Raw genomic sequence first — 12,402 nt, 5'->3', positions numbered from 1 at the left:
GATGGGGTGAAGGGGGCTTTGGGGAAGAGGGGAATGTCTGTTGAGGAAGGAAGGGAGAGGACGGAAGACAGAGGTGAGTGGAGAATGGTTGTATATGGATGATGTTGTGACTACATGAGGAGGAATGGGCGGGGGGTGGGGGGGTAGTATGTGTGAGTAAATTTTGACGCAGCCTGAAGGGATTTCTCCCCGTCCTCGCCTTATATGCAAAGGGGGACAGAGAGGGGGGGTCGCCGATTAAATGAAGCGGCCTTGCTGTGGATGTACTGTGTCTTGCGACACTGCTTCTGACCCAGGGCGGTGGGCAGGGTGCAGGGATGACCCGTCATCCAGGAGGTGCTCAGATGAGAGGAAGGGTGGGAGGGGTGTGGAGTGTATTTAGGGATGAAATGGGTGGGAGTGTTTTTATGCCTTTCCCTTTTTGGCTACCTCCCTTGGAAGGGGGAAAAAGCCTTGGTATATGTATGTATGTACAGGTAAACGTCGACTTACGATGGCATTAGGTTTCGATAGAGCCATCGTAAGACGATCTCATCGTAAGTCGATCCCCACTCTGTTCCGTGGTCACTGTACCTAGCCTACCTGTATATTAACCACCAGAGATACTGAATATAGCCTATTAAACATGTACAGTAGTTTATTTAATTATTTTTATCCTTTTTACCATATTCAAACACTATAATATGTATTTTCAGTACGGAACTTAAATCTCGCGGGCAGCAGCCAATGCCAGCCGTACGACGTGACGTAATAATACTTGCATCATAAAATATAGTCACCGCTTATATCGATCGTTCTCTCTTTCACCCGCGAATTTTGAAAACCACAGAGAATGGGATTTAGGGCACATTTGAGAGAATGTAAAAACACAGGGGCGACTACAATAAATATAATCAAGACGCCGATATGGCAGCGTCGCGAATCCACTTGCTCCTCATGACGCCTACGTGTGCGGCACCGTATGGAAGGGGTTAAATTATCATATCGTCGTCGTCGTCGTCATCATCGTAAAGTCGAACAATCGTAAGTCGCGGCCATCGTAAGTCGACGTTTACCTGTATATGTTGTATGTAATTTTCTCTACTTTTCTTACTAGGAACAGTGTGGGATCCTTAGTTCCATCACACACTCCCACTTGGTAGCCTTTTATGGCATACATGGGAAGCATTGCAGCAGAATTATTTTCCCCCATATCAAAGAGAGATCCAGAGGTAGTCATAGAAAAAGTAAAAAATAAGGGGAACAGCATAAAAGAGGGACAGCAGAAGTATAAAAGAATCATTCCTCTGTGAGTAGATTTTTGAATTCTTAACATAGATAAATGATGTGTGGTTTGGGTCCATAAAGGATACCCCAAAACATCCCCTAAAATATTGCCTGCATATTACCATGCAGTCAAAACTCTAATTTGGGTTATTGAGAGTGGAAAGTGGTTGTGAATGGATGATATATTGGTGCAGCATGACAGGAGTTCTCTTTATCTTCTCATATCACTTGTGTGTGGATGAGGAAGGAGAGTTCATATGTAATGAAATAGTAATGGTAAAACAGAATTTGCTGTTAGGGCACGCCATGGAGTTGCTATGCTATATTTTGCTGCAACGCTTCTGTGGGAAGGGGGTAGAAATAGCTTTTCATCCACAAGGGTTAGTCCCTTGTGGATGAAAGGTCTTTATCAAGTATCTTTACAAATTTCATGGCTCCATCATTGCAATTAAATCATAGCTCTCTTGCCTCTTACTTTGCCTCACTTCATAAGATCCAGGATCTAAAACCAATTTAGTAGCTGTCCTAAATTGTTATCCATCTTGTTTGTATCTTTATTTTTCTGTAGTACAAGTCTATATGGATGCTAAGAGGAGATTGTATGAAAGGGTGATTGTGCTGAGAGCACTCTATGGGGCAGAGGCATGGAACAGAAGAGAGGAAGAGTTTGAATATGTTTGAGATGAAATGTCAGAGAAGTATGGTAGGTATTACAAGCTTGGATAGAGTGAGAAACAAGGAGGTGAGGAGGAGATTAGGGGTTGAAAAGGATATGGGAGGTAGGGTTAATGAAAGAATATTGGGATAGTTTGAACATGTGAAAAGAATGAGTGAAGAAAGACTAGTAAAAGAAGTGTGGAAGGTAGTGGTGGATGAAGTGAACACGAGGGCATGACCGAGGATGAGATGGATGGATGGGGGTAAAAGGGACATTGTGAAAGAGGGGGATGTCTGTTGATGAAGGAAGGGAGAAGGCAGAAGATAGGGGTGAGTGAAGAATGGCTGTATACGGATGATGCATGAAAAGGGGGGGGGATTAGAGTGGTTATGTGTGAATATTTTGAGTTTTGATGCAGCCTGAAGGGATTTCTTTGTCTTCATTGTTACTGCATAGTGGGGTTGGGGGGGGGGCCTTTTTGTGTGCCCCCCATTAAATGAACTGCCTTGCTGTGGATGTGCTGTATCATGTTACATTACTTATTACCATTATTCAGGACAAGCCAAGATAGGAGGGAGGGGTGGTGAATGGGAGTGGAATTATGCCTTTTGACTTTGGCTACCTCCCTTGTAAGTGGAAAAGCGAATGTACAAGTTTATACCATGACCAAGGATGAGATGGATGGATGGGGTGAAAGTGGCATTGAGCAAGAGGGGAATGTCTGTTAAGCAAGGAAGGGAAAATGCAGGAGATGGAGTTGAGTGGAGAATGCTAGGAATAGATGATACTGTGATACAAGGAAGTGGTTATGTGTGACCGATATTTTGATGTGATTTTTCCCCATCTCTTTCTGCATGGGTGGGATACAGGAACGATCTGTTATCCATGAGGAGCTAAAATGAGAGGGAGTAAAGGTTGGTGGATGGGAGTGGGTATGTGCCTTTTGACTTGGCCGCCTCCCTTGTAAGGGGATAAAAAGCCTTTGATAAATGTAGATAGATATGAGTGGAAGGGTGGTGAGGTAAACACTAGGAACCGTTGGAGATTTATTGCTAATGTTTCGTCCTGAAAGGACTTCCTCAGGACGAAACGTTAGCAATAAAACTACAACGGTTCCTGGTGTTTACCTCACCACCCTTCCACTCATTCTGTCTTACGCACTTCAATATATAGATATATAAACAAGTCTTGCAGGCAGTGGAGTGGAAGCATTGATGGGTAGATGCTCCATCCTAGTCTTGTCTGAGCTTTCATTACAGGGTGGGGGTCACCATGTAATGAAATAGTGGAATAACCTAGCTTTGGCTGTTGGGTCCTGCTGTAGAGGTGCTGACTTCAGCACTGGGTGAAAGACAAATGTGACTCTTCATTCACAGAACTAAGATGGGAGGGACAACGAAGAATCTTTTTGATGGGTGAAGGGTGAGTGTATGCTTTGATTTGACCACCCCATCCTTCCCTATTTATAATGGAGAAAGGATCTTTAGGTGTACATATCTTTGTGCCCATGGAAAGATAGACGAATAGTCTCCCAATATTGTTGCATGGACACCTTTCAACCTTGCCTCATGGACACAAGATCAAGTAGGCATGACAGACAATGGAATCTTATTCAAACTAAACTATCACTGCATATTTTATATACATCTTTACAAACTTTACATCATATATTGTACATTTTTCTCACCCTATAATTATTTACATGTAATGCATACTATCTGCAACAAAAAAATAACCATACTGAGAATACAATGTAATAAAAATCAATTTTTTTTCTGAATGAACCCCCTACACACACACACAAAAAAAAAATATTTTGTATATTAACTGATATCTATCTTGATAAATGCAATATCAATGAAATTTGGGTAATATTTTGAGATTGATTTTCATTAAACTGAAACCTTAGCTTTCTCAAGCAGGAGTTCAAGAGCCTTAGGTATGTGTCTACAGTCACAGATTGTTCTGAAAAGTTCTGTATTGTTTGAATTGTGTGAATCTTTGGAATGTGTAAGGTGACATGCATTGAATCTTCTCTGTGATGACTACATAACAGCTATATAGATACTAGGACAATTATGTGCTGGTATGTAAGCAATTTAATGTGATTCCTGTGTCTTGAAATAATTTCTTTTGGGTTTGTAATCAGATAATTCTTACATGTGGAACTGATTAGTTTTGAAAACTGTTGAAAAATTTGTGTGTAAGGGTGAAGATGGTAGGTTTTGTGAATAGTGTGTTGCAGGTATGAATTTCTTGTATACTAGGGGGTTGTAGTTGTGTATGATGGGTGTGTGAATTTGAGTGCTTTGTTTAAGTGCAGCCTGTTCTTGTTCTAAAGACCTTGTTTTCTAGCTCCTGCAGGTTTTTTATTTTATTTATTTGAGAATCAAACTATGGGTCCATAAAAACTGTATTGTAATTAATTTATCTTATTAACTGCAGTTACAGAAAATGAGCAAGAGTCTCCCATGAGTAAAACAAATATGTACTTTTCTAGTGTACTGAGAATCCTTTTCCATAATACTGTACTAAGTTCCCACAATTAGAGTATCTTTGGTTTGTAGTTTGGGTAGGTCTTCCTTTTCTTCACTGTCCTTTTTTAATGCTGTTCCTCCTGCAATGCCAAGGAAAAGCAAAAGTCCAATGTGACGATTGGCCCGAAATTTGTTACCACAATCAGCAGGGTCATCTATGTTGAGGGTTCGTATCTGAAATACAAAAAATGTACTGATAACAACTACTGTATGTTAGTGCTTAAATGCTTGTACATCAGAGCACAGGGCAAATATCCACTTTGGTATTATGATGTCCACATAGGTGTCATGAGGCATGAGTAGGTACACGAGGATTCTGGTGTCAGCATCTTGATTATATATAAATTTTAGCAGTTGTAGGGATGGGGGGTGAGGGAGTATGTATGAGAAATGAATTGATGCAGCCTGAAGGGGTTTCTCCCCGTCTTCTCCTTTTCTGCCTGAGGGGATGGAGAGGGGGGTCGCCAAATGAATGAAGCAGCCTTGCTGTGGATGTGTTGTGTCTTGCAACACTGCTTCTGATCCAGGACAGTGAGTAAGATGCAGGGATGATCCATCATCCAGGAGGTGCCAAGATAAGAGGAAAGGAAGAAGGTAGAGGGTAGGGGAGTGGAGTATATAGGGGATGGAATGGGTGGGAGTGGTTTCTATGCCTTTGTCTTTTGGCTACCCCCGGATTCTGTGAAGTGGTTTGATCATGCTTTCTGTGTTTATAATTACATATATCAAAGGCTTTTCCCCCCTTACAAGGGAGGTAGCCAAAAAATAAAGGCATAAAAAAACACCCCCACTCATTCCATCCCCACCATACTCCACTCCCTTCCCTCCTTCTTATCTTGGCACCTCTTGGATGACGGATCATCCCTGCATCTTTCCCACTGCCCTGGGTTAGAAGCAGTGTTGAAAGACACAATACATCCACAGCAAGGCTGCTTCATTAAATTGGGGACATCCCTCTCTGTCCCCTCATGCAGAAAAGGAGATGGGGAGAAACTCCTTCAGACTGCGTAAATTAATTTCTCGACTGCTGTAATACCTCCCACAGTGCTTTCCAGTCTATCCAAATCCATAAAAGCCCAAAAAACATTCTTACCTTTAATAGCTTTCTCGTATATGTCTTACCACAAAAATCTGATCTATGCAACCCCTACCTATCCTATACCCACACTGTTCCTCTCCTAATCCTCTCAAACAAAACCCTCCCATAAGAAGGGTTAAATAAGGAAAGATAAAGTGAAGGCAGTTGTTAAGATGATGAAAGCAGGTAAGGCACCGGGGTTGGATGGGTGTTATGCAGTGTCTAAAATAAGGAGGTACAGTGATGGTGGACTGGCTGGTGAGGTTATTTAATGTCTGTTTAAAAGAGGGTAGAGTATCAGAGGACTGGAGAAGTGTTTGTATAGTTCCACTTTACAAGGAAAAAGGGGGGACAAGTGTGAGTAGTAGTTTCAAAGGGATCAGTTTCTTAAGTGTAGTTGGGAAGGCTTATGGGAGGGTCTTGATTGAGAGGATTAAGAGAGGAACAGAGGAAGTAATTGGTGAAGAACAGTGGGTTTAGGACAGATAGGGGTTGCGTAATCAGATTTTTGTGGTAACGTGTGAGAAAGCTTTAGGAAAAGGTATGGATGTTTTTTGGGCTTTTATGGATTTGGAAAAGGCTTATGACAGAGTAGACAGGAAGGCACTGCGAGAGGTGTTACAGATATATGGGATAGGGGGAAAGCTTTTAAGTGCAAATAAGAGTTTTTATGAGAGTAGTTAAGCTTGTGTTAGGATCAGAAATGGAGAGAGTGAGTGGTTTGAGGTAGAGGTGGGACTTCATCAGGGATGTGTTTTGTCACCTTGGCTGTTCAATTTATACATGGATAGGGTGGTGCGAGAGGTAAATGCAAGGGTAGTGGGTCAGGGATTGGAGATGGTTAAAGAAAATGGAGAAAAGTTGGATATAAGCCAGCTGTTGTTTGCGGACGACACTGCATTTGTAGCAGGATCAGAGGAGCGATTGAGGAATTTAGTGACAGAGTTTGGGAAGGTGTGTGAACAAAGGAAGTTGAAGATGGGATAAAAGGGGCTTTGGGAAAGAGGGAAATGTCTGTTGAGGAAGGATGGGAGAGCTCAGAAGATAGGGGTGAATGGAGAATGGTTGCATATAGATGATGATGTGATGCATGAGGCAGAGTGGGTGGGGATGGGGGTTAGGGAGTATGAATGAAAAATAATTTGACACAACCCAAAGGGATTTCTCCCAGTTTTCTCTTTTTCTGTGTGAGGGAATGGAAAGGGGGGGTTGTTGATTTAATGAAGCAGCCTTGCTGTGGATGTGCTGTGTCTTGTGACACTGCTTCTGACCCAGGGCAGTGGGTGAGATGCAGGGATGACCTGTCATCCAGGAGGAGCCAAGAAAAGAGGGAGGGAGGGGGGTGGAGTGTGTGGGGATGGAATGGGTGGGAATGGTTTTTATGCTTCCTCCTTTGTGATGAATTGTACATTTGGCAGCCGATGCGGCTCACATGAATTGGAGTCATACTGAAACGGATATGGGTACTTGCAAGGTGTGGTTTGATTATACAAATGCCATTCAACTTCAAAGCCCCTCACCTCCACCTCTATCTCTGGGACCAAGATCTATCAATTTCAGCTGCATTTCCTCCACCTTTTCTCATAAGGAGAATTGACAACTGGTACCACTATGAGCTATCTATACCATGGGCTTCTTCCCTCTTGTAAGGCAGCCAAATCAAAGCATGCATCCACTCCTATCCATCCTTGTTACCCTCTCATATTAGCTCCTCATGGATAAAGGGTCCTCCACATCTCCTGCCCACTGTCTGAGGTCAGAGGCAATGCAGCAAGAAAGAGCACACCCACAGCAAAGCCACTCTGCCGCTCCATCCCCTCATGTGGAAATTACAGGAGACAGGGAGAAATTCCTTTGGGATGCATCAGAGATGCTGTGTGAATCTACTGTAAGCTGACATAAAAAGAATTCCATACTAGTAGCAATTCTTTCCAGAGAGATTATGGGAGGGTTCATAGGCCGTTGCCAGTTACTGTGGGGCTACAAGTTTCCATTCAGTGAAACCCAAGACAGTAAATATAACTTGCAAAATTGTGAAAGGCAGATGTGGATGGATGGATGTGATGATGGGGGACTTGGGTAAAAGGGGAATATCTGCTGAGCAGGGAAGGGAGAAGGCAAGAGGTAACTGTGAGCAGAAAACTATTGCATTTGGATGATGACAAAAGATGTGGCCTGAAAAGATTTCTCCTTGTTTTCTCTATTTACTTGCAAGTGGACAAAGAGGGAAGGTAAATGGCCACAGGAGTAAGCCAGCTTAGGCTGTTGGGCCCTGCTCTGGAGGTGCAGTGCACTACTACTGACCTGGGTATTGGATAGAGACAGGGATGACTCCTTCATCCACAAGGAGCTAAGATTGTGGGATAGGTGAACGGTTGGTACATGTCTTGGCTGGCTACCTCCCTTACAAGGAGGAAGAAGCCTATTGGTATGTATGTATACATGGAATTACTGAAGACTCCTTGGATCCCTTTTATATCTTTTTCTGATTATGAAATTACCACAACTTATCTACTACATCTTGTCTGAAAAAATAAATCACCATATGTTTTTTATTTACACCATACCTGGTTAGCAAGGTGCCCAGCTGTGGCAGCAACTGCAAAGTAGTACGGCCATGTCAGGTCAGCATTATATCCAGTGATAAACAAGCTTGTTATCATCGTTGTATAAAACCCTGATAACCACTTCCATGTGGAATCCCCAAACTTAAGTGCTGTTGACTTTATTCCAATCACCATATCATCACGTTTATCCTGGAAAGAATTTAGTATTTCAATACATGGAACTGCACAAGAAATGCTGGATGGTTTACAGGTGCACATTATCAGCTTACATCTCTGAAGATCATTATTTGAAAGAGCATAAACTTCACTTATATTCGCCATAAAATTATTATCCTCGGAAAAAAAAAAAAAAAAAAATTATATATATATATTCTTCACAGAAATTAAGGTTACAATAAGAATATAAGTGAATACTTTTTTAATAACTGCATGTCTCATACAATATGGTATGAGACATGGAATTGCCTTATGGTCTCTTGCACTCCTCTATTGTTATGTTCTTATGAAAATGGGGCTACTACATCTTCAACATTAGGTCCACTTACTTGATGAGCATAAATGGTGTCATAGATAATTGTCCAACAGATCCCTGATATATAGAGAGGTAAACACACATTCCAGTCACAAGACCCTTTCACTGCAGCCCATCCTAATAATGCTCCCCAGTTAAAGGTGAAGCCAAGCATCAGCTGAGGCCAGTAAGTGAAACGCTTCATCAGGGGGTAGACCACAACAAGACCTGCATTTGGATAAAGAATCATTCATTAGTTTGGGATACCAAAATTAATTCAAAATTTGTTACAGAAATAAAAATTGCATCTGGGAAGAAAAAGTTAATCAAGATACAGTACAACCTCAGTTCTCAACCACAATCCTTTCTAGAAAATGGTTCCAGAAACAATTTTGTCTTGGGACAAAACAAGTTTACTGATCTACTGGATACAGCTTAATCAGAAAGGCATTTTTTCCACAAAAATTTGAATTTTGCCCCATTTTTCTTCATTCAGGTTGGTTGAGAATTGATGTGTTGGTCAACTAAGGGAGCAAAAAATTCTAGTATTTTTTTGGTTGATAACCAATTTGTTTGACTTGCGAGACATTTGAGAACTGAAGTTTGTAGTTTTTAACCTTTCTTCAACTAAAGAAAACTGATCCAGGCCCAGGTAACGTATACCAACACATGACAACTATACCCAACTGCAGAATTCTTTACATTAAATTTCTTGAACAGAATATGAATGGAAAGTACCCTCCCAGCTACTTGGAGATAAGCCATCGTTATCCCCTTCCCCAAACCAGGAAAAGGCAAAAGCTCTCCAAGCAACTACTACCCTTCCAAAGTCTCTGTAAACTGAATAAGAATGGTATCACTATCAATTCCATGGCAACTGGAACATTATTCTTTCATATACCCCTTTAAACAGGATTCTAAATTGGCTGCAGCACTACAACAACATTGTGCAAACAAAAATAATCCACACTACATTTACCAAGAAAACATATGGCTGTGGTATATTTTTTCTATCTTACTAGGGAAAACCATAGTGACAAAATAGCCTGTAAATGGTGGATCCTCCATTAAGAAAAGACTAATTAATTACTGAATAAAGTATGTGCAACATGACAAAAAATAAATATTAATAATGATAGTAAAAGAATGATTCTAGTGATGAGTACATGTCCTTTCTGGCAACCCAGAAGAGAAGTTAAGAATTTTCAGTCAAGCTAATGAGGACACAAAATGAATGGAAAAGAAGAAAAGGAAAAATTACAGAAGTTGAAAATGTCATTCATATATATATATGTATATACACACACACATATACCAAGGGCTTTTTTTGGTCCTTACAAAGGCAATCTACCCCCATCCCCTCATGTAGAAAAAGAGAAGACAGGGAGAAAACCCTTCAGGCTGCGTCAAAATATAATTTACTTATACTCCCTCATTACCCCCATCTCCCACCCACTCCCATGCCTTACATCATCATCCATACACAACCATTCTCCACTCACCCCTATCTTCCATCTTTTCCCTTTGTGACTGACACTATGGCACTTCATCACTTTGTGCATGAAGGGAACAGCTTTCAAAAGCCCTTCACCAAGGCACTCAGGATAGCTTGCCAGACCTACTTTATGATCCTGATCGAGAAAAAAAGTTCCAGGGTGCCAGGCAGTCTCACCAACCAGCGTGGTGTCCCATTACGTGAAGCTAGACATCCTCTGTATGGACAGCTGGGAAATTTCATGCCTCAGACCTCCAGAGAAACTGTCGCAACATTCTCTGAACTTTGTAAGTATTCCTTTCTGGCAACCCCCTGAGGTTGCCACCATTTTGTACATGCCCTTTCTGGCAACCCCTCGAGGGTGCCACCTTTTTCTGTAAAATTGTTAGGGATGTCTGGCAACCTCAGGAGTTTTCCTCAGGACTAGCCAGCAGTTTTTGTATGAGAAGAGAGCTGACCATTAAACTGGTTAAACAAAGAAAAGTTTGGTTCCCCTCTACATGTAGAGACATACAACCTTCAACAAGTGGTGGCAGTGGTGGAATTTGAACCCCTGCCTCTGAAGAGACTGGTGGTGGCTGGCATCATGGGTTACTGGTGAACAGTGTAGAAATTGATGAAGTGAGCAATCAAGTAGAGCTTTGATGTAGCCTTCTTGGCAAAAGCTGGGGAGATGGCTATGTTCACTCTATGTTCACATGGGCCTCTCCCATAGTTTTTTTCTCTGAGGGGGGGGGGGAATATTATTTTACATAGGTTTATATCCCAATAGTGTCATCACCTGCTGAAGGTTGTACATCTCTACATGTAGAGGGGAACCAAACTCTTCTTTGTTTAACCAGTTTAATGGCCAGCTCTCTTCTCATACAAAAACTGCTGGCTAGTCTTGAGGAAAACTCCTGAGGTTGCCAGACATCCCTAACAATTTTACAGGGACATGAATCAAAGAACAAAAAGCACTCAATTTGCAACTCCCTAAAATATTCTGCCCATCTCCCTCTTCAGTCTCTTCCATTATCATCTCTCCATCTGCACATTTTACTATTCACTATTTGATTTGCTGCCTCCTTCCTCTTAATTTCTTTCCAAAACATCTTTTTATTACTTTCAAAATCTTCTGTCATACTCTTACCCCATTTCACATCTGCTCTCCTCTTTGACTCCTTTATCTTATGCTTTATTTCTCTTTGTATCTATGATTCTTTGCTTCCTCATCCCACCACTCACTACCCTTCCTTCCATTTCCTCCAGTCCTTCTTGTTCCACACACCATCTTTGCACATCTTGTGACTCCCTCCTTGAACCATCCCCATTCCTCTTCCACTTCTAGTTCTACTCTATCCTTCACTCCCTCACACTTCTCTCTCAGCTTCTTCTTGTACTCCTTCTCCTTTTTTTTCTCATTTAAGCAATTCACTTTAGGACCTCCTTATCTTCTGTCCTTTTCCTATTTCTCCATCTAACCTCCACTCTCAACTTCCTTCTACCAAAAAGTGATCAGATATTCCCTCATTCCCCTTAGAACATGTACATCCTTAACTCTTCCTACTATTCTCATGGTTACCACTATATAGTCCATGAACACTCTATCGCCCTTCCATCCACCACCCTCTCCCATGTGTACTTCTGCTTGACTTTCTTCCTATACACTGTATTTACTATCATCAACTCTCTACACACATCTCCACCATCAACTCTACACTATGATTTTTTTTCCTGGAACTCCACACTTCCCAACCAGTTTATCTATTGGTTCATTTCCTAACCTAGCATTAAGGTCTCCCAATACCACTACATTGACATATCTCCCTAAGCCCTCTATAAATTTGTTTAAATACATCCAAAAAGCCTCCCTTTCCTCTACTCTCTTCTCACTACCAGGCCTATGTGCACTTACAAAAACCCTCATTTCCCTTACCAGTTTCACTTTTATCCACATTAACCTTGAAGAAACCTCCTTCCACTCCACATGCTTACCTATCTCTTCACTTATTAATATATCCACCCCTCCTCTCCCTTGTCCTCTCTTCATTCCAACTGCACTCCCAAAGTCAAACTTGTTCCTTTCAACTCAGTTTCACTCAATACCAACACATCCATCTTTCTTCTCACAAACATACTCCCTATATCTTCCCTTTTACTCTCATCTGTACCACATCCACACATTAAAGACCCAAACCTTTGGGTACTGGTTAGAAAACTCCTCCCAGACCCTTTTATGCCTTCACTTTTTTTAGGAATGTTCCTTTTGGGGCTACAGGGAGAAGGATGTCTAGTCCTATCCCCATCC

The 12,402-nt window shown here is 41.5% G+C and overlaps 1 protein-coding gene across 1 annotated transcript in view; it reads right to left on the bottom strand.

Moving 5' to 3' along the window:
* Positions 1-3,547: 3,547 nt before the first annotated feature.
* Positions 3,548-12,402, bottom strand: part of Coq2 (ubiquinone biosynthesis protein COQ2, mitochondrial) — a 20,804-nt gene continuing 11,949 nt past the window's right edge. Inside the window, exons 4-6 of the mRNA XM_076186488.1 lie at positions 8,652-8,845; positions 8,107-8,295; positions 3,548-4,635 (exon numbers count right to left, since the gene is read on the bottom strand). Coding sequence (XP_076042603.1) covers positions 4,456-4,635; positions 8,107-8,295; positions 8,652-8,845 — 563 coding nt within the window. The 3' untranslated portion in view covers positions 3,548-4,455. The remainder of the gene's footprint in view (positions 4,636-8,106; positions 8,296-8,651; positions 8,846-12,402) is intronic.

The sequence above is a fragment of the Oratosquilla oratoria genome, chromosome 6, assembly GCF_046742065.1.
Source record: "Oratosquilla oratoria isolate Oo_2021 chromosome 6, ASM4674206v1, whole genome shotgun sequence".
NCBI classification, from domain to species: domain Eukaryota; kingdom Metazoa; phylum Arthropoda; class Malacostraca; order Stomatopoda; family Squillidae; genus Oratosquilla; species Oratosquilla oratoria.
The sequence above is the reverse complement of the archived record's forward strand: the minus strand, read 5'-3'. Positions and strand labels throughout refer to the sequence as shown.